This window comes from Alligator mississippiensis, chromosome 3 (genome assembly GCF_030867095.1).
Source record: "Alligator mississippiensis isolate rAllMis1 chromosome 3, rAllMis1, whole genome shotgun sequence".
Classification (NCBI taxonomy): Eukaryota; Metazoa; Chordata; order Crocodylia; family Alligatoridae; genus Alligator; species Alligator mississippiensis.
This window is the reverse complement of record NC_081826.1, coordinates 104590842-104615888: the sequence shown is the minus strand read 5'-3', so window position 1 is coordinate 104615888 and position 25047 is coordinate 104590842. Positions and strand designations below refer to the sequence as shown.

The 25047-nt window shown below is 45.2% G+C and overlaps 1 protein-coding gene across 3 annotated transcripts in view; it reads left to right on the top strand.

The window, feature by feature from the left end:
• Positions 1–8386: 8386 nt before the first annotated feature.
• Positions 8387–25047, top strand: part of RTTN (rotatin) — a 147287-nt gene continuing 130626 nt past the window's right edge. For 2 of the 3 annotated variants that reach the window (XM_059724269.1, XM_059724271.1), the window contains exons 1-8: positions 8387–8489; positions 9386–9573; positions 10686–10884; positions 15420–15509; positions 16601–16691; positions 19355–19469; positions 20062–20212; positions 24134–24299. In XM_059724269.1, the coding sequence (XP_059580252.1) occupies positions 8459–8489; positions 9386–9573; positions 10686–10884; positions 15420–15509; positions 16601–16691; positions 19355–19469; positions 20062–20212; positions 24134–24299 (1031 nt within the window). In that variant the 5' untranslated portion in view covers positions 8387–8458. The remainder of the gene's footprint in view (positions 8490–9385; positions 9574–10685; positions 10885–15419; positions 15510–16600; positions 16692–19354; positions 19470–20061; positions 20213–24133; positions 24300–25047) is intronic. The other variant, XM_059724270.1, reaches the window with a different exon arrangement.

The window sequence follows — 25047 nt, the reverse complement described above, 5'->3', positions numbered from 1 at the left end:
GCGCATCCATACAAGTACACATGTGCCTCTTGCCCCGCCTTAAACCCCTCGAGGCGGGGCAACAGGTACGTGTGGGAATGAAAAAATGTTCCCCGCGCTGCAAGTTTGCAGCGCGGGGAGAAAATTAGACCCTTGGATATCCAGGGATCTAAAAAAACTGAAGCTTAAAAAAGCATTCCAGGCAACCGGAGGCTGGGTCCTCCATGGGGACACTCTGGCTGCCAGAGCGTCTCTATGGCTGGCCCCTCACCCTGGTTCTGAAACTTGCGGCAGGCCAGGCCACATGTTTCAGCACCAGGGCTCAGGTGAGTAAGGGGGGGGAGCTGGAGGAGGGGGATGGGGACTATGGGGGGGACCCCAATGGCTCCGCCCACTCCCCCAGCCCCCTGACCTCTGCTGAAGCTGGCCCCTCCCCCCGCCAGCCCCCCTGAAGACCCCAACCCCTGCTGCGGCCAGCCCTTCCCCCCGCCAGCCTCCCTGAGGCCCCTGACTCCTGCTGCGGCTGGCCCCTCCACCTGCCAGCCCCCCCCCATCGCTGCCCCGCCACCCCATACTTAAAAAAAAATAAAAAAAACTTAGCACTTACCAGCAGCTGGAGCTGCCGTCTGGCTGACTGGGACCCCGCCCTCAGAGTGCGGGGCAGGGTGACAGCCCCAGCGGCCCCAGTCCGAGCCCTCCTGCCCCTCTGCTGTCCTATGCTGCCCAGGGGGCTCTGCCAAGAGGCCCTGGAGCCACCCCACCCCTGCTTCTAAGGTAAGCAGAGGCTTTTTTTTCCCCATTTGTTTTCTGGGTTTTTTAAAGAAGTGATGATGCCATGGGGTTGTGGGGGTAATCTTGGGGGCCTGGGGGTGCAAGTTGGGGGGGGTGGGGCTGGGGGGGGCACCCATCAGGGGGTCTGAGGAAGCAGGGGGTGGGGCTGGGTGGCACAGCCATTGGGGGGCTGCAGCAGCTGGTGGGGAATGGTGCCAGGTGGGGCAGCAATCGGGGGGCTGGGGTGGGGCATGTGGGCCTTACAGGGGGGGTGGTAGCCCCTGTGGGGGCCATTTGGCCCCCATTGGGGGGCCGTACCCCTTGTGTGGGGGCCAAACCCCCTGTTGGGGGGCCAAACACTTTGTGTGGGGGACAAAGCCTCTGTTGGGGGGCCAAACCCATGTGAGGGCTGAACCCCCTTTCGGGAGGCCGAACCCTTTGTGTGGGGGGCAAATCCCCTGTTGGGGGCCAAACCCCCTTTATGTGGGGGCCGAACCCCCTGTTGGGAGGCTGAACCCTTTGTGTGGGGGACAAACCCTTGGGGGGTGAAACCCGCGCGGGGGCCAAATCCTTTATGTGGGGTCTGAACCCCCTGTTGGGGGCTGAACACCTTGTGTAGGGGCCCAATCCCCTTTTGTGGGGCTGGACATTTTATGTGGGGGACGAATCCCCTGTTGGGGGGTTAAACCCCCTGTTGGGGGGCCGTAGCCTTTGTGTGGGGGCCAAACCCCTTGTGTAGGGGCTGAACCACCTGTTGGGGGGGCCATAGCCCTTGTGTGGGGGACAAACCCCTTGTGTGCCCTGTGGGAGGGCAGCAAAATATGTATTCACGAATTCATGAAACCTGTATTTAGAGTTAACTTTATTATTATGATAAGAGACTTGCTTTAACACTGTAAGATGTATCAATAAAACATTGTCCAACTGATCGCTGTCTCTGTCTCACTCACTCTCTCTCTCTCTTTATAGTGGTCTTTTGTTTTACTTGTGGGGCAACATGGCTTTGGGGGTATTTTAGAGTGACTTTGGGATTTTTTTTATCAGGGATTTTCCAGTTTTCCAATAGGGAACACCAGAATTCCTGCTAGGGAGGCCAGTGGCAGGACCCTGCTTGCTCAGAGCTGGCGTCTTGGACCCATCTGGCTGTGGCTGACCTCCTGGCCAAATGGGGCCGGGAGGACATGCTTTGACAGTTCAAAGCAGACTACCACACCCGGAACATCTTCTGGGTGATAGCTGCCCAGATGGCTGGGCAGGGGGCACAAATGGCAGTAGTGCTACACAAAGGCCAACCCTGCAACCACAGTCCACTGGCAGCTGGCCCAGAGAGGCAGATGCCTTTACTGGCTCTGCAGTCCCCATCCGAGTCTGACAGGTGCACAGCAGGTCACAGCCAGGCAGCAACCCCCACTGCCAGACTGCTGCAGTGGGCAGAGGGTGCAGGGAACTCTCAGGGCTGCTTCAGCAGTCCAGCTGGCACAAGGGGTAGAGTCCCCAGGGACCAATTGGCTGGGCCCCAGAAGCTCCTGAGAGCTAGTAGCATTGAGCTACTTGCCAGGGTGGCTTTTTATACTGCGGGGGCCAGGACAGGGAAGCACAGGTGCTGGCCCCGGACTCTAGTTCCTCCTGGCTGAAGATCCAGGAGGAGCCAGGCAGGGTTATTTTGCCCAAAGTGGCACAATTTGCTCCACAACAAAGTGCATGTCCTAGCACGTGCGCTGAAGCAAAAAGCCCCAGCTCAAATTGGCACCGCTTCTATTTGAGCTGCTGCAAGCGCATGTGCTTGCATATGTGGATGCGCCCAATGGGGCCATGCCACGACACCTCTTCCTGATCAGGCTAGAGAACAGAGGGGCGAGGACAGGCCTGTTTCCTGGAACCGAGAGCACAGCCCAGCCCGGGGCTGCAGGGCATGCTGGAGGACTCTGGTTTAACTTAAACCAGGATGAGGTCTGGGACAGAAGTTCCATAAACTAGTTTGACCCAAATCAGTGAAATCTGATACTACATTCAATCAGGTTTATCTTAAACCAGTTTTAGCTATTTTGAAAGGGTTTTATGATCACTGAATTTACATTCTGTTACAGGTTTATTTCAGTTTCTGATCACTTAAATCAGTTTATGTGTAATTTCTGTCCCTAGCCATGAAGATTTTTACTGGGCATATGGGTAGTTAAAGAACTGCTTGATTGTATCCTGTGTTATTGCAGAATGATAGCAAAATGTGCATTTGGGAGACTGAAAGACAGATAATAACAGCTTAATGTTGAGTTTGGAGGCTGAAATATCAGCTTTGTGTTTTGGACAGCCACTGTGGGAGCAAAAGAGACAATCTTGCAGATGGGTAGAGGGAGGAGGTGGGATGGCTTGCGTAATGCTGAGCAGCCAGAGAGAAGGCCAGTATGACATTGCAGATACTCATGGGCACAGACACAGGGAATGTTTTGAGCTCCTACTTTGAGGCTAAGGGCTAATTATGAATAATTTATGTTTTGTGTCAGGCAGTATGATTACTACGTAGACAAATAAGGCTGAAAGGGATGTCAAGAGGCCATCTAGTCTAACCTCTGCTCAGAGCAGGATCATCCCAGTCTAAACCATTCCTCTAGGCGTTCTGAACCAATGCTTCACTGTCCTCCTAGTAAGAAAGTTCTTCCTAATGTCCAACCTAAATTTCCCTGCTGTAGTTTTCAGACTCTTCCTCCTTGTCTTGTTCCTTGCTGCCAGAGAATAGTGTATCACCATACTCTGAAAAAAGAGGCTTTGGGTATTTGAAGACTGTTACCTATTGTCTCTTTATTCTCTTCTCCAGGTGAAATAATCCTAGTTCTTCCAAGCTTTTCTTAAATGTTACCTTTCATAGACCCCTGCATTCTTTCTAATTTGCCCATTAATAACTTTTATCCTCCTTCAATCTTTCTTGAAGTGCAACGTCCAGAACTAGACACACTACTCTAGGTGAAGCCTTGACGGTGCTGAATTCAGTGGAGGAAAGCTTCTCTTGACTTGTAACAACCCTGTTAATACAACCTAGAATGCTATTAGCCTTTTTTTCTCAACAAGAGCACATTGCTGACTGATTTTCAACGTATGTTCCCCTATAAACCCCAAGATCCTTCCTTTTCTGCAGTACTGCAGCCTAGCCAGTCATTCCTCAATTTGTGCTCTGCATTTGATTGTTCCATCCTAAGTGCATGACTTGGCACTTATCCTTACTGAATTTAATTTGATTTCAGACCACTTTTCCAGTTTAACAAGGTCATTCTTCTCTGTGTACAGTGATACAACCACTGTTTCATGTAAGGATTGAGCAATAAAAAATACTGAACAAAAATAAAACTGTACATAGTTAAAAACTTTAAAACCAAGGGGTTTTAAGTAGACAAGTTTGGATTTTTCGGGTCACTAATTTGTGTCTTGAGGGCAGAGGGGTCAGAACTGTTCTCTGAATCTTGGGCAGTGAGATTTTGATAGAAGCGCCTGTCCCTTATGCACAAGGGAGGTAAAGAATAGCAATGTCCATTGTTCTCTTGAATGTGTTATGTCATGGAATATTGAGAGAAGGACCTTTTCTTGGGTTGCTGTAATGAAAATACAGAAATATAAGAAGCAGAGGGCTGCAGGACAGAGGCATCATATTAATCAAATCATCTCTTGAGCTTCTTTTTCTCCAATGCAGCGTAGACATTTAGTCGATGCTGGCATCCTTGTCCTATGATGTGTCAGTTATGGGGAATGAGAGAGAAGAAAGGACAACCACTTGGGCCACATCCAGATGTTGACTTGACAAGCAAGACCAACGCTTGGGGTCAGCAATATGGGTTTATTAGACAGGGGTGCAACTACACAAACACAGAAGCATAAAACAAATACAAAAACTAAAAATAGGTACAAGAAACTGTTGATTTCCCCCACACAAACACACACACATACACTCACACGCACAGACACACAAAGTAACTGTGGGTGATCTCTACCCAGGTGCCGTGGGTTGATGGGTGGGCAGTGATATGCCTGTGCCCTGCCTTTGCCCCTCACTCCTAAGCCCCTGTTGCCAAGCCCTGCCAGGGCCAACTAATGACCCACAGCCCCTGCCCCCAGCTCTGTTGGTGCCCCTCACTCCTGACCCGCAGCCCTCTGTACCCCAGTACTGCTGGTGCCCTTCACTCCTGACCTGCAGCCCTGCCCCCTCCAGCGCTGCTGGTGCCCCTCACTCCCGACCCAGAGCCCTGCCAGTGCCCCTCACTCCCAACTCACAGCCAACTGTCCACCCCAGCCCTGCTGCCCATACAGCTCTGCTCATACACAGACACTTGCCAGAGCCTGTGCGCAGAGGACGTGGCCCCTGACAGCCAATCACCCTGCCCGCTGCTCCCAGGCCCAAGCATTCAAGCTGCTTGTGCCTGGGGAAAGCAGAGGCAGAGCAAAAACCCAGACATTTGCTTGCATTTTAAAAAGCTGCCTGGACATGAGGACAGGGGGCCAAAAAGAGGACATGTCTGAGAAAACATGGTAACCCTACTCCTACTCCACTTGAGGTAACCTGCCGTGTTCCAGAGGGTGTGTGGCACGGGCGTTCCCCAGGGTTAACTTGCAGCAGCACAGGGTGTTCTGCTGTTAGTTGTCCCTGGGAAACCAACAGTCTGTGCTTATCTGGATGCAGCCTTATTGTTCAAATAGTAGTTGCTTCATTAATGTTGGTAACATAAAATGTTGTCTTTTCCTCAGTTTGAAATTCTCCATAGGCCTTTCCCAACCTTGGGTTAAGGGTAATATATATATAAATGGTAAGATGTATTTCACAATTTGTGTAAAACCTGTGTCCCATTTTTGTAGAACCCAATTTTTTGTGGGCAGAAGTAGGGCAGTCACTCACGTGGGTTATTGTGGCAATTGAAAAAGGGCCTAAATAATGCCAGAACACTAGGAGGCTAGCTACAGTTTGCAGCAGCTTGGTAATTGCTTGTGCATGTCCATGGACTGCCAGTGAGATGGTTGTTGAAGGGGTGAACGGACTTATAACCGCACATTATTTTCACTCTGTAGGATAGTACTCTAAGGAGTGTCCTTGTAAGGTAGAGGCTTCTGTTCAAAAAGTGAATGGCAAACTAGGAAGTTATGCGATTCTCCTGTTTTCATGGAAATAACTATATTTAATTCACACGCATTACTTTTTTTCAGTGCAAGTCCATGGGTGGATGCTAATTTTGTAATAAGCAGTCTTATTGACTTGTCATTGTCTATTTTATTAAGATTACTTCCCCCCTGCCCCCTCTTCCTTTAACACTGGGTTTTGAGAATCATGTTACCATCCAGGAATCTGTGCTGTCACTTTTAAGGTTTCTGCCTCTTACCATAGTGGGGGGAAAAAAAGCTTGCACAGGTGCATGGGTGGATCTAGGGTATTGAAAAGGGCAGGGGAACAGGGGGGAAGGTGCAGCTGGTGTGGCACATCATTATATGATTTCTTCCAGTTAAACAGAACCAAAAGCTTGTCTAAATATGCTAGGGGCCTAGCACTATATCATCCATTTTGGGATCCAAGGAGAAACAAAGAGATTTACTAAAAGGTACACACATTTGCTAAACAACATTGGATGTATCCAGATGAGCGTGGATGTGTGGTATGTGGTGCCACACACCTCACAAGCAGGTGTTCCCTATGCTGCTACCAGAGATCCCAGGTTAAAAAATACTCATGCCGAAAAAAAACAGGGTGGCACATATGCCACCCAAAGCTGGAGCCGAACCTACCAGAGCCATGCTGCAGCTGCTAGCCAGGCTCGCAGCTCCAGGTGTGTCATGGCTGCAGCTCTCCGAGGCCCTTCAGGTAAGGCTGCTGGGGTCTGCATAGTTGCTGGCCCCAGCCTCCCCTACCCCACCTGGGGTAAACTGCTGTATACCAGACAGCGCATGGCACAGGTGTTCCCTAGGAATAACTAGCAGCAGCACAAGGTGTGCTGCTATTTCTTGTCCCTGGGGAAACAAATGTCCACGCAGGTCTGGATGTGGCCATTAAATTTAAAAACCACAACAAAGTAGGCAAAAACAGTCAAAAGACATTGTGTCATTCATTACTGCTGTCATCGTTATAGCTAAGTGAGCATCTCTGATTCTAAAAAGAAAACCTAACCCGTCTTGAGTGCCACACAGGTGCATCCAGTATTTCCCTGCCAGCTGTTTCTTCATATGACCACACCCGAGTTAAGGTTTTGAGCTAGAACTAGAAGCAGCCTGAAGGGCTGTGAAGCATGAGAGACTTTCCTAGGGGTAAGTCCCTCGCTGCTGCCAGGTCTTAAATATGAAATTATCCTATTGGAAGCTCAAAATTATTGTATTTGCTGAAAAACTATTGTGCACGGAAAACATATGCAAATAAGTATGCAAACAAGTCTTTTTCTTGTTTACTTTATATTGTTCACTGTAAGTCACCAGGGAGTGTGTGAGAACTAGGTCTTCAAAGCTGAAACATTTCTTATTAATCATAAGAAAGTGCTGAAGCAAACCTGAAAGTCAAAAGGCAGTTCTTGTGGGCTAAGGTCAAGTACAGTTGCTGCACTGGTCTGTTAATCTGACTGAGATGGACTTGAAAGGCACTGTGAAGTGGAGCACCCCTGTCCAATGCACTGCAGGACACCCTATGAGAGTCTGTAGCAGCCTCCCAGGAGCCAGCTTCTGGTGGGAGGATCTTAGCTACAAGCCTACTTTATGCAACTGGTGACTCCTCCCTAGCTTGCTCCCCTGGCCCCTGGCTAAGGGCAAGTGAAACCCAAACCCCAAGACCTCCGGGCTTGGGCCTGCACGGATGATGCCTGCCAATGGATATGGGAGCATCTGAAGTTTCAGGCTAAAAAGCCTGGGGTGGAGGACGCTTGCTGATTGTAGCACCACATATGGTGTTTGAATGATTGAGTTTGTTCAGTCAAGAGCATTTAGAACTAATTTGGCTAATTTGACCAGGAATACCATTTTCACAAAAAAATAAAAAAGCCTGAAAGTCAATTATGACTCCCCAAAGAGCGACTAGATGTTGCATCAATTAGCTACCTCAAAAATGATCGTACCTTCTGAACACTTTTACTATGATTAATCATTTCAACCCTTGGATGTATGATCATACAAGTACAATAATTACTGTACACCTGGCAACACTGAACAGAGCAGCCAAGTTTGGGTGCAACAAAAGCGGGTGGCGCAGCTGCAGCACTGCACTCCCCTTCCCACCCCTTGGGAGAAAACACCGTTCGCCTCATTTTTGCAATGGCCTCATTTTGGGAGGGCCACGGGCTTTCCCCTTTCACGCGAAGATCTCCAGCCTGGTGGAAAGAAGCGGGTCCCGGGTCCATTGTGACGCCGCTCTGCCAGGAAGCAGCTCAGCGGCAAAGCACTTCCGGGGTCTGCAGCTCCCATGGGGCTGTGCGGCTTGGACCACTCTTCCAAGGGTTCCTTCGGTCTCCCCCCCACCCTTTGGCGGAGCGGCTGTACTACAGCTCCCAAGGGGCTGTGCGGCCTGCATTACCATTCCTCCATGTCCCGCTTGGCGGGGGGCGGCTTGGACTGCAGTTCCCATGGGGCTGTGCGGCGCAGGACTGCAGTTCCCAGCGTTCTCCGCGCGGGGCCTGCTGCTTCCGCGCCCGGCCCGGCTGGGCGGAGCGGGTTGGGGGCGGGCGCGGCGCGGCGGTTGAATCGCGGGCTGGCGGCGCGGGGCATGGAGCTGTCCCCGCTCATCCGGAAGCTCGGTGAGGCCCGGGACCAGGCTCCAGCACGGAGGCTGGCCAGGGGGCAGGGCAGGGGAGGAGTGCTCGCGGCGGTTCATGCTGGGATACTGGGGTGCTGATGTTTTGGGTTAGCTTGGTGGGGGCAGAATCAAATGACCCCAACAGAAGCGAGGGAGGGGTCCAGGGTTAGCCCTTAAGTGAGGTGGCCAGCCTTGAGGTGCTGGGAGGGCACTGAGCGTCGTGTCAGGTGCATTCTTCTGTGCGTGCTCCTGTCTTAAGTGACCGGCCCAAGTTGTGTTCTTCTGGATCTTAGGAAGAGGCAGGGGGGCTCCTGGTTACAATAAAGGCTTAATGGGAACAGCTAGCCCCCGACTCAAAATGGTCCACTGACCACTTCTCATGCATGACAGCACTCTTTAGTGAGGGAGTTTGCCCTTACGACTATATCCCCCTTTCTCGGGGGGGCACTTGATACACACTTAGTTACAAAAGGAACTGAAGCCAAGCAGAAATGTTGGTAAGTCTCTTCGTTTAGACCGAACTACGTCACAGGTTTAGTGTGCTCGGTGGAACTGAGGCACGTCCAGGTGGAATTTGACAGAGATGCTCTCGATTCCCACAGAGGAGACCACTAAATGTCTCCACTCAGGACGAACGAGCGGTACCCGCCCTAGCCTGGATGGTGCCTTGGACCCCGCGGGTCTGATCGCTAGACTTCCTGCTGGGGGGAAAGAGCAGGTATAGGTCTCGAAGCCTGGTGTCATAGTTCTGTCTCTGATGGTCTTTTATCTATTTGTCTCTCTCACGAAGTGTAACTTTGCCCTGAGTTGCCCCATAAGAGCATTTGATGGAGGGGCCATTCGCAGCTGGCTTAATCCATGGGTGCTCCTTTGCCTTGTTTTTTGTTTGTTTTTAAGGTCATCCACTGGCCGAGATCAGAGAGAGAAGCCTGAAGAACATCTTATGCAAATTAGATCACCAGCTGATTTCGTACGCTGACCTAGTTCAAGAAAAACTGCTCTTCCTCCATCTGCTGGAATGGTTCAATTTTCCACTAGTCCCAATGAAAGAGGAGGTGTTAAACTTGCTGAGCAACTTGGTGAAGGTATAAAATCCTAGACTAGGGGTCAGCAATGTTTTTGGACAGGATGCCAAAAACATCCACACCCTCAACTTGTAAGATGTTGATGTGCCCAGGCCGGTTGGTGGGGGAACCACGAGGGGTTTGATCTTTGTTGTGGCAGTGCAGCCCTGGCCCCTTTCCCGAGGTGTGCGTGGCACTCTGGCATACGTGCTGGGGGTTGCCTACCCCTGTCCTAGACTGTATTTTAAATCTGTAGCCTGGGGATTGAAATTGCATGAGGCACTTACTCAAAGTTAATGCAAGCAATTCTCATTCAGTGTAAAGAACCCAGGTCATTTGCAGTTAGGGCTGTGGTAGTGGCAGCCCTGAACCTGTTGGGCTCCTGTCATTTTCAGGGCTTCCAGAAGGAACCCATTGCTTTCCCTTCACTATTTTTGGAGACAATTATCATTCAGTGAAACAATCCAATTATATTTCAAATCTGTGAGTGGGTCTGAAAGATACTGCAGCTTGTACACTTCACCAATATGCAAATAATTGATGTTTATTACAGTACCAATTGGCAAAAAAGAACAAATGGCACCTGTTACAAAATTGTATTCTAATCTGGAGTGATTTTAGTTGCTTTAAATATTCATTTCTAATATTTGAATTAAATGAAATTTACACACACACACATTCCGTAAGACACTCAGTGCTTTTTAACTAAATCGTAGAAGTATACCTGGGTAAAGTGACTTGCCAGAGAACACACTGGTAGCTAGTGACAGGTGGAAAAAGGACTCTGGGAAACTGATTCCAAGTCCAGTGCCTTGTCTACCCACTCCTACTGCTTAGATGAAAATAGGTATAAATATGGTGAGCAATGAGAATGCAATGGTTAAAATATCTGCTCTTGACTTAAGTGTTGTCACTTTGGCTGCACTGCTGCTGAAAAGGGGACAAATTTTCTAATATACTTGTCTCAAAGGAGGTAAGAAGACTTGCCTCTGAAGAACAGTCACGGGTAGTAATGACAGAATTGCACCTACAGGTCTCATACTCTCCCAGACTTGTGCTTTGATCAGTAGACAGCTTGTTTATGTACAAACATTTCGGGCTTATGTTAACTGACAGCCCTGTTTCTAATTTAGCATCCATCTGCTATCCAGCAATTGATTGGAATTGGTGCAGTGGAGTTCTTCTCTCAACTCCGTCCTAATGTGGATTCAAGTCTGCAGGCTGTAATTGATGGGATCCTGGATGGACTCTTTAGACTTCCTTCAGAAATTCCTTCCAGTTATCCAGAGGTGTCTTATCAAAATCAGCCCTTGCCTTCAGCAGAACAACTAGGTAATTTTATATCTTCAGGAAACTTTCTTGTTTTCAATTAAAACAAAAAAGGAAGAGATTCAAGGTTGCAGAAAACCTGTTTTATCAGAAAGAATGGGCAGGTATGCTTTAGTGAACTTTAGTGAGTTGCATTCTGAGGGGGAGCTGTTCATGGAAAGAGAACCTAAGCTTAGTGAAGTCACTCACTACTTTTTTAAAGATTTTCTAGGTTGAAAATCTCAATTTGATTTCATGTTTTCATTTGACATCTGTTAATGTTTAAGTGTGAATGATATATGTCGCTAGAAAACTAGCACTTTTGTGGTGAGGGAGGGATGTCAAAGGACTGGGCACCCCTCTTGTAGATTTTGACTAGTCTGTTACTTTGTTACTGTGGTAGCATTGGCTTTTGATTTGTTGTGACATTTAATCTAGTAAAATACTCATCCTAGAACAGCATCAGTATCATATACTTTTGTTTAGTTATGTGGTGATTATCGTTACATGCATTAGACTCTGTGGCCATTTAAATTTCATTTAGTAGACTTATCTTCTTTCTCTTTTTTTTTTCTTTCCCCGCCTCCCTGCTCTTAATTCTCTGGGCACAGTTCTTTCAGACAAAAGGCTTTCTAATCAGTTGTACTCCCCGCCTGCTGATGGAATTAAGGAAAAGGGCTGGCATTTTGCAGCCTTTCTGGCCCTAGTACCCTCTGCATAGAGCATGCTTCTTGGAATTATACAGAAACCAATATTAGGGCAGAGGCTGAGGTTACAGAATTTAATTTTTTAGACCTTGGACAGATTCTAAGTTTCCCCAACTAGAAAATTTCTACTGGGCATGTCTACACAGTCATTAAAGTGCCATACTTAATATGCATTAAGTTCAGTACTTGGATAGTGAGGTACTAAATCAAGATGCAGTAACTTGCACTACTGCATCATGCACCAGCTCATGTGTTTTTTCGTGCAGTAGCATATTATCATGGGTTTTGCCTGGCACACTACTGCACAGTGTTATTTGGCATCTGTGCAGTTAGTGTCTTGTGTAGATGCACCCATTGTGTTCTAAAAAATACTTCCTCTTTTCCTTATTGTTAAACTATTCGATCAAATAACTTTCCTTAAATGTCACAATGCCTATGGTTTACAATAATTGCTAGTTTTAATATAAAGTATATGTTGGATTTGTGCTAGGTTTTTTATGTTATTAGCACTATGATTTCCTCCTCTCAAAATAGTTAGGAGATTTTTAATTATAGGGAAAGTTTAAAATCAAGCTATTAACATAGGAACGGTTGGTGTAAATGATGTAGGTGACTGTTCTCTCAAGGATACATCAATGTAGTAAATGGCATAGTTCTACAAAATGGGTACTAAAAAATCACTATTTACTCAAATCCACAATGAAGTTTTTTTTCCACCCCATCAACATGGAAGAGGGGAAAAAGGCCTTGTCTTGGATTTGAGTATTGGAACAGGGCAGGCAGCTGCTTCAGCTACTTCTACCTGACTGGGCTGGGGCCAGGGCTGCTGCTGCTGTGTTTGCCCTGGAGCTGGTGCCAGAGTCCCCCAGAAAGCAAGTATTTGCAAGGGCAGAGAGTAGGGGGATAGGTACTAGAAAGGAAATAGGTGGTGGGGGATCAGACACAGGCATGGAGGGGGCATGTGGCATGGGAGTCAGGAATAGGTGGGAGCGGCAGGCACTGGGGGCAGAACCTGGCGTGGTGGGGCATGGTGGGAGAGGGCTAGCACTGTGGGGGCAGACAGCAGGGGGATGTGACAGGGGAGCTGGTGAGTAAGAGGTAGGGAGACAGGCACTAGGAGGGAAAAAGGGCGGGAGGCAGGTAGTGGAGGTAAGGGCAGGGAGTTTAGCTGCTTGTTAGGGTTGTAAACATCAATTTAAAAAGCATCCACTTAATCTGTTGTTGTAATTGCAGTACTTAAACAATTAATTGGTATGGCACCCCCAGAGTGGAAGGGTGGGAGGTGGAGGGGAGCAAAAAGTGGGGACTAGTACCTAATAGCTAGGCTCCGCAGACTCTGGTACAGCCTTTCTGCTGCTTGCTGTGAGCAGTCTGGGATCTGTGGCGAGCGGTCGGAGCCTGGCTGGAGCCTGTGCTGCTCTTGACAAATGGTGGAGAAGCTGCAAGCAGCTGCGCTGGAGTCTGTGGAATGTAGCTATAGGTACTAGTCCTCCCGCCCGCCCGTCTTGCTGCCTCCTCTTCCCCAACTGCTTTTCCCACCACAATGATGGGGAGGGTGAATTTAAGATGACCTTCCAATAAAATAATTTTTTTTCATGGAAAATTTATAAATGTGATTTATATAATTCATAGATTCATAGATGTTAGGGTCGGAAGGGACCTCAATAGATCATCGAGTCCGACCCCCTGCATAGGCAGGAAAGAGTGCTGGGTCTAGATGACCCCAGCTAGATGGTTATCTAACCTCCTCTTGAAGACCCCCAGGGTAGGGGAGAGCACCACCTCCCTTGGGAGCCTGTTCCAGACCTTGGCCACTCGAACTGTGAAGAAGTTCTTCCTAATGTCCAATCTAAATCTGCTCTCTGCTAGCTTGTGGCCATTATTTCTTATAACCCCTGGGGGCGCCTTGGTGAGTAAATACTCACCAATTCCCTTCTGTGCCCCCATGATGAACTTATAGGCAGCCACAAGGTTGCCTCTCAACCTTCTCTTGCGGAGGCTGAAAAGGTCCAGTTTCTCTAGTCTCTCCTCGTAGGGCTTGGTCTGCAGGCCCTTAACCATACGAGTGGCCCTTCTCTGGACCCTCTCCAGGTTATCCGCATCCCTCTTGAATTGCGGCGCCCAGAATTGCACACAGTACTCCAACTGCGGTCTGACCAGCGCCCGATAGAGGGGAAGTGTCACCTCCTTGGACCTATTCGTCATGCATCTGCTGATGCACGATAAAGTGCCATTGGCTTTTCTGATGGCTTTGTCACACTGCCGACTCATGTTCATCTTGGAGTCCACTAGGACTCCAAGATCCCTTTCCACCTCTGTGCCACCCAGCAGGTCATTCCCTATGCTGTAGGTGTGCTGGACATTTTTCCTCCCTAGGTGCAGCACTTTGCATTTCTCCTTGTTGAACTGCATTCTGTTATTTTCTGCCCACTTGTCTAACCTGTCCAGATCTGCTTGCAGCTGTTGCCTGCCCTCTGGCGTGTCCACTTCTCCCCATAGCTTTGTGTCATCTGCAAACTTGGACAGAGTACATTTCACTCCCTCGTCCAAGTCGCTGATGAAAACATTAAAGAGTATCGGTCCAAGGACCAAGCCCTGTGGGTCCCCACTGCCCACACCCTTCCAGGTCGAAGCCGACCCATCCACCACGACTCTCTGGGTGCAACCCTCCAGCCAGTTCGCCACCCACTGGACTGTGTAGTCATCCAAGTCACAGCCTCTTAACTTGTTCACCAGTATGGGGTGGGATACCGTATCGAAGGCCTTCCTGAAGTCTAAGTATACGACATCCACCCCTCCTCCTGTGTCCAGGCGTTTCGTAACCTGGTCATAAAAAGAGACTAGATTGGTCAGGCATGATCTGCCTGCCACGAACCTGTGCTGGTTTCCCCTCAGCATAATTTGTCCTGCCGGGCTCTCGCATATGTGAGCCTTGATAATTTTTTCAAAGACTTTGCCAAGGATGGAGGTGAGACTGATTATTGGAATGTCTTAAATTTGAAGTCATCTTGGATTTGAGGAATACAGTGATTATGACATTTATTAGGGTAGAGAGAGAGGTTAACTGTGTGAAGCAGAAGCAGGGTAGACGTGCTTAAGCTTCTCTGATTGAGGCTAGATACAGACATTCAAAAAGCCAGAGGTAGAATCAGTCCAAGTTGCACAGTTTTCTGTAAACAGCATAGTTTAGATTGGTAGCAGACAGAACCTACGTTCTCTCTTTGGAAGGGGTGGGGGCCAGGGCAAATAGACTGGGTTCCACCATTTTTAAACCAGTCTGTGTAGGCCAAACATTTCTGCTGTTATGGGTATAGACTAGTTTTGTGCACTAAACTTCTGTTATGAGTATAGACTGGTTTCCGATCACTTATACCAGTAAAAGTATAATGTCTCTGCCTGTCCTCAGTCTATAAAATGCATGTTTGTTATATTTTTATGGTTATGTAGTTTTTGTACATTTCATAAATGTAATTGTTGAGCTGATTTGGTAACTTTAAATCTACTAACCATAAAGTACCATTCTAATTGGAAACTCTTACTTGTAACAATAGTAAACAGATATTTTTGGCTATATGAGTTGGGTAGATGGAGAAATATTTATTTTCAATTTTGGGGGTTTTTTTTCTCTTCCATTAACTCGGTGTATGGTCTGTTTTAATATATATGCAAAATACAAAACAGCAGAGAAATAGACTTCAAGTTCTACCAATTTGTATGTTTTTTAGAGGCAATGATCTCTCAAACTGCTCTTAACTTTACTGTGACGATGGGTTGGATTATTTGGTATTTCAGGAAATACAGAAAAATACGATATTTGCACTCAATGAAAATGAGGTCTTTTTTTTTTTTTAGTTTTACCCCAAGAAGAAAAAATCATTGGGTATTTTCAACAAAACAGAAGCTGTTTGCAACAGCTGGAAGTACCTGCCAAAAGATCTGCTGGTATGCATTGCTTTAGAATTGCTAGGTAATATGTCTGTAATCCGCAAGGCATTCTTAAATATCATTTCATATATGTTTTTACCCCATGGCATTATTAGACCATCTTTTCCCTACAAACAGTTTACAAATACTGGTGTCCTAGGAAGTCTAGATTACCTCATTTGACGTAGTGCAATAGTAATTAAAAAATTAATATTGTAGTGGTTTGCTTGGGGAGGGAAATCCCTTGAATCCCATTTCATAAGCAATTTAAATTCCATTTTCTTTTAAGAAATTTAAATTGAAAATTGCAACGTCTTTTCTGAAAATGGGATTTGGGGACTGAAATAAGATCTAGCATTATGCTGTTTATTCATCTGGTAGTGCTGAGAAACGGTAAGAGATTTAAATATGGAAGCATAGCAGAAATTCGACTTTGACAGCATTTCTTCTATTAACCATCTAGGATGGTTAGTATGTTGAAAAATAGTCCATAATGTAATGAAAAATTCAGTGTCTACCCTTTTTTAAATGCTACCTCCAATATTACGACAAGATGAAAATCAAATTTTACAAGTTGAACTTGAATTTTTCATATTTCTATTAGCAAATCACTTTTCAACAAGTTATTAGCCTTCATTGGGAATGCAGCACACTCTAACTGAAAAATTAATTTAAAAAATAGCTTTAAAATTCTAATAAGATGTCACCAGCTGAATTAAAAAAAATAATTTGTGTAATTTCTCCTCAGAATTTTAGTGTATTGGAATGTACTTGCTTTGGCAGAAAAGCAAGATTATAGATTGATGGTAGGTGATTGGATTGGTATAGACTGGAAGCAAAGGAAATACTGCTTCACTAATGCTGTGCCATTTTACTAAAAATTTTTTTGTGTGTTCCTGAACTACGAAACTTGTTTTCTAATATGTATGGACCCTAAATTTCTCTTGTTCTGCTAAAGTCTCATCAGCTCTCCAGATGGATAATCTTAAAACATGTTTTATAATTAGATTCTATTTCAGCAATGAGGGAGATGCTGTAACATTAACTCTTATAAAGAAAAATACACTGCAGTTCTGTGCACCTTTCAGCTTTTACTATTTTTTTGACAGTAAGTAAGGCAGTAAAGTGTTTGAAGTTTTCCACGTTTCCTTGGCTAACGTTGACCACAACAGACAGGCATGTTCTTTCGTCAAATGAAAGGTACAGTGATTGGAGATTTTATAGTTCAATTTGTGTTTGCATGTGCGTTTTTTGGTTTGAAGCCATTCAAAGTTTCTGTTGGAGCAGTTAAAGTGCTTCAACAACTGCAGCTACTGTGAATATTTTTTTATTTGAGTTTAGTTATTATGAAAACTGTGCCAAAGACTGACAGAGCAGGTACAGTATTAACTTCCCACTCTTCTCTCAAATCTATCCCAGGCTGTTGCATCTGAGTGACAAACTAGTGATTCACTCTTTAGTGTAAATTGTGATGTCAGCCAACAATGTTAGTTGGTCAGTTTTGTGGTATGAACATTTCTTTATTACAGCCAGGAATGAGATTTTTACCTAACTTTGCATAGTCTATCAAATTCCTGTTAGTAACTTGGCTAAACATGAACTGGTAAATTGTAAGTAATGCATCTCATTATCAGTTTCTTATGCCAAGGATGTCAAACAAAGTCCTTGGGCCACATCTGGCCTGCTGGGCTTCCAGAAATTGGTGGGGTGGGGGGCGTGGCCTGCTGCAGAATCTGGGACCCCTTGCCCTACCTCTGGAGGTGCAGTTGTGGCACAGGGCGTGTGGTGGCAGCCATTGCTGCTGTTGCTTCCTCATGCTCTGGGTTGGATCCAGCCTGCAAGGATCCATGCTCTGGATCCAGCCCAAGGCACAAGGTCTTAGACAGTCCTGCCTTCAGCTATCCAGTCTTCATTCTGGTATGAAAAGTTTTAATCCATGATATTGTCCCCTTTTTAGGATGTAAATACTGATTAATTAAGGTACTGGTTTAAACTCCGTTAATGTTATCAATTTTTAAATGGTTAACCAGCAACATGCATCTACTGGGGACTGGCCCCTGTTTGTGCTCATTTGTTCTCTAGGTGGCAGCAGCCAGCTAGGAAAGCCTGTTTCCTGCTCCTACCACCTGTGGCTTTACAGAGCTGTGGGGGGGCTTGCTGCTGCTGCCTGCAGCCTGCTCTGGCCCCTGGTCAGCTGCATGCCACCAGCAGCAACTGGTTGGGAAAGCCCCTTGTCTGCTGCTGCCAGTGGCTCATGGCTGCTTGGGGGCCAGGGCTGCAAATGGCTGCACTGGGGTGCGTGGAGCCATGGTCCAGCTCTTTCCTGGTGGCAGATGCACATGGACCTCAGGTCAGATGGTAGTGAAGAAGTGAGGGGTCCAACCCTTCTTGTGGCAGCGCAGCCCTGGCCCCTTCCCTGTTGTCCACCCCAAGGTGTGTTTGCGCCCACCGCTGGCGACGAACCAGGCTGGAGCTCCATGGACCCTGGTGCAGCTGCTTGCAACCTTCTTGCTACCTGCCACAGAGCTCAGGCTCTGTGGCAGGGGGCAGAGACCTGCCTGGAGCCCACATCAGCCATGGCAAGCAGCTGGGAGACTGCACCAGGGTCTGCAGAGCCCCAACCTAACTCATTGCCAGTGGCGGATGCATGGATGCCTTGGAACAGGTGGTGGGGAAGGGGCAGGGTTATGCTGTCACAAAAAGGTTTGGTGCCCTTGCAGCTTCCCTACCACTTCCTCACTGTACTAGGTCCTAGTGCCTTCTCCCTCTCCTTGCTCCACCCTCCCTCCTACCTGCCTTGCTGCCTTCAGGGGCACCTACCACCTCCACCCCTTTCCTTGCTGGGCTGCTCCTAGTCCCAAAAGGATAACCAGTAAGATATTACCAGTTATCAATATGTGAATGTTTAAATGTTTAACTGTTCACATGCCTATCCCTTTTGCTGGAAGTAGATTTTTTTTTTTTTTTTAATGAAATCTTGGTGTAAAACAATCTTCAAATTGTTGTGGTAGAAACTGCTGTTGGCAGAGTAGCTAAAGGTTAGGCACAACCAAAATAGAATACTGCTAGCATACTGTTAATATAGGTCCCTGGGAGATGTGCAAGTGAAGACACGATGGAATCTGATGTGGGATCCCCACGATCGCGCTTCTTGCCATGTCACACATGCATGGCAGGCAGAGTGACGGGGATACAGCATCAGATCCCATCACACCTTATTCCCAGTGCAGGGTAAGCCTGGAGTCACAATCTTGGGTTCCTGTACTGGCAAGTAGTAAGCTCCTGTGGCTGGGAGCCCTGTTAGCTGATGGGTCTCCCGGCCATAGGTGTGTAACTTGTGCCTGTGTGGCTGAAAGCCCCATCAGCTGACAGGGTTCCTAGCTACCCTGCTGGTTTGCCCTCAGTGGCTAGGAGTCACAGCCTGGCTACACGTTCAGTTAATGACAAGATATGAACCAGCCACAAAGTTATTACACAGAAAGCGTCATAACTTTTGTGAATTATTCCTTGTTTATCCCTCCATTAATTACATTAATGTGCCTCTTGGTAACAATTTAAGAGGTAATTAACTGGTTAATCATGTCTTAAGTGCAATGTGTGCAGGGGGTCGCAGATTAATTTCTTCTCCAGAAACCCAGTTTCAAATTTGGTCTGACAACAGTGCCATTTATTTTAGTGTAACATTGTTTCTCTTTTTGTCCACACAATTAGCTCATCTGGGAAAGAACTTTTCTTTGGGAATGGATAGCAATAGTGCAGTTGCAGAAATTCTTCAGTTCAGATTTGAGTGCAGGTCTGTGTGTAAAGACTTGCAGTGTTCTAGTGTTTCTTACATTTTACTGAATTTCAACTTTAACTTTTAGCTCTTTGAGAAGCAATAACCACAATTTAATTTGGAGTACGTGTGAGCTTCTTCAGGATGTTATTATGCAAGATTTCCCTGCTGAGATCTTTCTTCAGAGACCAAAGATTGTTCAGGTTAGAGCTATTATCAATTAAAACCCTATCAGATGGTAAAATGACTTCTCTGAAGTTAGACCTTACGTAAATTATCCTGCTTAACAACTCTGCATTTCTTCATACAGGGGTGTCTAAAACTATCATATTAAAAAAGGAAATTGTTATATGGAGCATTTGAGGGTAGATTTGCATTTTAATTTTATTGTAATTACCTGTTTAACTACTGGCAACACACAATGCTATGCAGAGAAGGTTGGGTTTTTGATTTGTTTTGTTTTGGGTTTTTTTTGCACATCCATTTGGCTAAAATGTGCTACATTTCAATTCCCATAATAGCTGCTCATAGGTTGTCAATAGAGGGTTATTTGAAAATGGTGTAAAGCAGCTCTTCTCTTGGGTCTAATAATAGTTCCTTCATTGAACAAAGAGTTTTTAACCACAATTCAATATGATCTGTAAACACTTGTTCAAAAGTCAGTTTCTTTTTATATACAGTTCAGAACTAATCATAGTATGCCAGTCTGTGGGAGGTGTAATGACATCTAGGTTGATGACTGGATTGAACTGTTGAATTAAATTGAACTGAACTGTTAATACTTTTGTTTTGTAGAGCCTTCTGTCTTTGCTAAACTTAGCTTTTGGAAGAGATGGAAAACACCATTTAGCCTTGCAGGCTGTATCATGTCTGCAGCAGTTATGTATCTTCCTAAGAAACAGGCTGAACTTTCACAGAGATCCAAGTTTTTTCTCCAGTGAACAAGGTGCGTGTTTATAAATGTTGTTTGGAGACTGTGATGGAACTTTCTGACAATAATTATTTGGTATGTTTGAAGATCTCATCCTGTAGGAACGTAAATCTTAGATCATTGCATTGCTCAACAGAAGCGATGAAACTTGAGTCTTGTGTGTAATCTGCATATGTTGCACATTAAATAAAATCATTTAGGGTTTAAAAAAATATTTGGGATTATTTCCTGTGGCCTCCCACTTATAACCAGGTGCAGTAATTACCCTGAATCCAACTGTGTAGGCTTCAAGGAAAAGATAGTAAAATGATCTCTTAAGAATAGCCTAATAGTCTCTTAAATAGAGAAATGTCATCACTTTAAAGTCTGTTTTAGAAGTATTATGGAATAATATCCCATGAAGTGTTTTCTTTCTCTCTCTCAGTCTTTCCTTTTTATTTATTTATTTTTCTTTCTCTTGTGAGCTTCTGCAGATAATGGCCCATGGAAGACTCACAGGTTTAGTAGGCTCCATATTCAAATTCTGCTCCTTGAAATTGATGGAACATCCTTAAGTTCCATTAAATTTAGAGAAGAAAACATGGAAAATTGGGGATCTAATGGATGAAAAGCCATGGTGGTGTTTGCTAAGTTAGGTGTTCTGTATCTGTCCTCGTTGCAAGGGCATATAATAATTATTATTTCAAAGAGCATTTCCTGTTTCCTGTCTGTTTTCACCTACTCCTGTAAAGTGCTCTTTGAAATACCAGAGATCAGTTTTAGAATTTCAAAGAGAAAAAATAGAAGTAGGGCAGTGATTAGCTAAGGAGGAACCATAGCTACTACATGCTTAGGTTTTCAAATACTTAGCTACAGCGTGCATGCTCGCTTTGTGTGTCAGGAAGTTTTAGGAATCAATTTTTTCCTACCCTATCTCTAATACTTGTTGTGTGCCTGTTGGGGTATTGCTGCTGTGTTCCATCCACTTCTAGGCCCCAAGAACAAAGCCTGATGTAGCAAGTTTTAATTTCCAAGTTACATTTGACAACCAGGTTTTAAGAAATTGAGATCCATTGACTTGTTTGTGCAGAGCTGGGTTATTTTCTGACTCAGGTGTGTGTAACTTGGAAGCAAGTGCTCTGGGAATTTCAGCAGACAGGTTCTGTAATCATGCAGCTACATAACTAAAGTGCAAGCATGTTCTACTATGGCTGTCAAGAAAAAGGAAAGATACCCTAGGTATGGTAGCATATAAAAAGTTACATTTCAAAGTGAAACAATAGTAGCGCTTATTTGGATCCTTGGGGTGGGTGGGAGCAGAACTGGCTTTAGGGAAAATGGGGCCAGTGGCAAGCTTGTATTTTGGTGCCCCCCCACTGCCAGTCATTGCTGCTTCAGGCAGAGGCAGGCGGGCAGGAGTGCAGGACACAGTCGAGCAGGGAGGGAGAGCTGTATGGTGCGCCAGGCAGGAACTGCTGCTGCTGTGCAGGAGCAAGGCATGCAGACTGGAGCAGGTGTTATCCCACTTACACGTGCCTGGCCCAGCTTCTCCTAAGCAACAGCTGGAGCTAGGGGGCAGGCTGGGCTGGTATGGCTCTTGTCAGGGGTGGGGATCAGTTGGGGTGGGCTGTGGCAGAGGGAGAGCACTGGTCTAAGCATGGGCTTCTCGTGTATGTGTGGAGCGCTTCCCTGACCATGGTGCCCTGGGGGTCTCCCACATTGCTCATCCTTAAGGCCAGCTCTGGGTGGGAGACAACTGCAGAGTAAGGCTGTTCAGGCCTACGGCTTTGCATGCCTTTTCTTCTTTGTTCTGTTAAAATCAAATAGGAGATTGCAGCTGTCCAGTCAGGATCAGAGAGTTTTCTGGCCCCCTGTCCAGTTTTCCCACAAATCTTTCGTAGACCAGTTCCTGATTGCTAGGTCCAATGGTCACATCCTGTACCACTATACCTTCCCAGCACCTCCTGCCACTTACTTTGCATGCATCTCCTGGGAGAAGTGTGAGGTTTCTTTGCATCCACTTTCCCTGTTCTTCCTGACTTGCTATGGAGCTGCTGCTTCTAAGCCCAGCTGATGCCCTTTGCCAAGGTCTTTTCATAGGATTTTGAGCATCCTCCCTGTTTGCTGAGAAGGCGATGTGGAGTAAGGAAGCAGTTGTTGGAAATGGTTGTTTCTTGCTCAGCCTGCTCACTGGACAATCCCAAGAAAGGAGCTTATTTGTGTTCTTGGTTTATAGTCAGCTTCTGTTTTTTGAAACCATGCAAACCCAAGAAAGTTAGGAATCTTGCATTCCACAAAGGCTTGTTACTTAATATCCCAGAGTTTGCATGTTTGGTATTGGCTATGCACACTCTAAAGGTATATTAATTACATCATTCACTTATTGCAAATATCCAGTGAAGCAGAGTAAAAGTCATTATGAAATAAGTTTGTCATTAAGCAGCAGCTATTTTTTTTAGAACTCAGTGGCTTCAATAGGCATTTAATAGCTCCCCTCTAGAGTTATCAGAGTTCCTGCCTTAATACTTTTTATTGGTCACTTATGGTTTATAAATTGTATTGAAAGAAAGAGAATAAAGTGGGATTGATCAGCACATAGCATGGGCAGCCTGTGCATGGCACATGGCGGATCAGGGAGGGGAAGGGGATCAGAGTGGCACTCAGGCAGAGTGTGGGGCTTACCTTGTGGCACACTTGCCAAAAAGGTTGGCCAGTACCTTGAGTGCAGCTTGTTCTGTTAGTTACTCAAGCAGCACTATGAAGTAGTAGTCATTCTGGAAAAGAACACTCTGAAAACTGCTATCACCTCAGTTTCACTGGGAAAATTAATGATGGGTAGCCAGTTTCAGAGAAATTCAGAGAAGCTCTTTCAGTTGTTTGAGGAATCATACCTATAACAAACTGGGAATTGAAAGGTATGTTACAATAGGTATAATCTAGTTTGTATAGGAAACAATAGTAGGAATCTTCAAAATGGATGAGCTATGTTTCCTCCAATTTGAAAGGAGAAGGTACTTTTATACTGGGAAACTTAAAAAAACAAACAAACTAATGTTTTGGTGTTCAGAACTTCTGGAAAAAAATGGGAATGCATAGATGATCTTAAATGTAGCCTGCAGAGGGGCATTGACCTTTGATGTTTAGGTTTGGTTTTGGCCATTTTTATGACAAGTGTTAAACTGTTTAATAGCTACTGCAGAGAGAACAAAAGTTAGATTTAAGAAATGAAGTAGTATTTGAAAACATCGTGTTAGCATATCTTAGTTTCAGTGATTTGAGTGTCACCTATTTATTTCCTGCACTTTAATCTACTGTATGGTATCTTTTAACTGGTTATTTTCATAGACTTGTCATTATACTTAGTGGCTTAAACATGTGTCTGTGTACCATCTCCACTGCTTTTTAATAATACTAATTTGATTGCATTTGTTCAGCATTGCCCAAGCATAATTAAGCTTGTGTCTTATTAGCTATTAAGACACATTGACTCCCTTATGCTTTACTATTTTGCTCTGAATAAACTATGGATAAGTTAACTGGACTAAATGCCTTATTGCATCTACAACTTGAATCAGTGCCTTCTCTAACCCGTGGATAACTTGAAATTTTGTTGCTAAACGAAGCATTTCTAGAATTTGAAAAGACTGGCAAAATCCAGCAAAAAAATGTACTTGTGAGACTTCTATTAGAATTTTAAGAACCCCTGAAATATGGTTAAACCATTTAACTTTTCAGTGTTTGCGTGCAATGAACTTTCAGACCTTCTGAGATTCACACAGGTTATAACATTTGTGCTAACTGGCCTGTGTTTTAGTCATTAATTTGACTACCATAGTTTAATGAATAGTGTGATTCTTTTGCCATATCGTAATGGCATTGTACTTTGCATGACTCCATTGATAGTTTTGTACAATAGAGAGGTGCGTGAAACTTATTTTTCTATTTTTGTCGTGTAAGGTACAGCTTCCCAAAATTCCTCTGTGTCTTATTGCCATGAAGCAAGAGGACCTCCTCATTCCCAGAATCCGTCCCCTGGAAGTAGTAGCCCTCGACCATCTGTGATTGGACGTACAGGTCAGCGTCCTAGAGGCGATGGCCAGGATTGGGATAGAGCATCTTCCAGGTGAACAAAATGGGAACTGACTAAGAAGGCTTTTTTAAATGTACAATGTGCTGCTTTCCTGATAAAATTCAATCTGTCAGGAGAACATGCAAGTGAAACTAGTTTGTTTGGTGTTAGGATCCTAACAGGGAAAAGTAACTAAAAGAAACGAAGGAATGGAACTCGGCTTTTAACTGGCATTACAATTTTATGAAGTCCTTTTGATCTCTTGCATTCTGCCCGTAAAGAAAAAACAGAGTTTGTGTATTAGGAGTGAACTAATAATACTTTCAAAAAGATTATAATCAGGAGGATTTATGTTGATTCACTTTGAAATAAGTATTTCTTCCACTATTTAACCAGCAAGTACAGATACCAGGATTCTTTGTTTCCCTTCAATAATCAGTGACACAGAGAAAGCATAAAATAAATCAATGCATCATAATTGGTAGTTGTGGCTATACAATGCAAACACTTTCCTAAACTTTCTTACCACAAATTGTCAGGTGCGTAGGGTCTGGCCACACAACTATTACTGATTCACTTGGATCGTCTTAACAAGTGACTTTAGTCAGGTGAGGGGAATATTCATGTAGACATAACAGACTTTGTAACCACTCTGCAAGTGTCATTGTCCTTTATTAGGTCATTATTTGAGAATTTTAAAAATTCTTGTGAATTCTTATTTAGCCAGTAGAGATGGCTTTTAGAGTCTTATTGCATATGGGTTTAATGATCCACTAACTATTAAATATTCTAATAGGCTCTG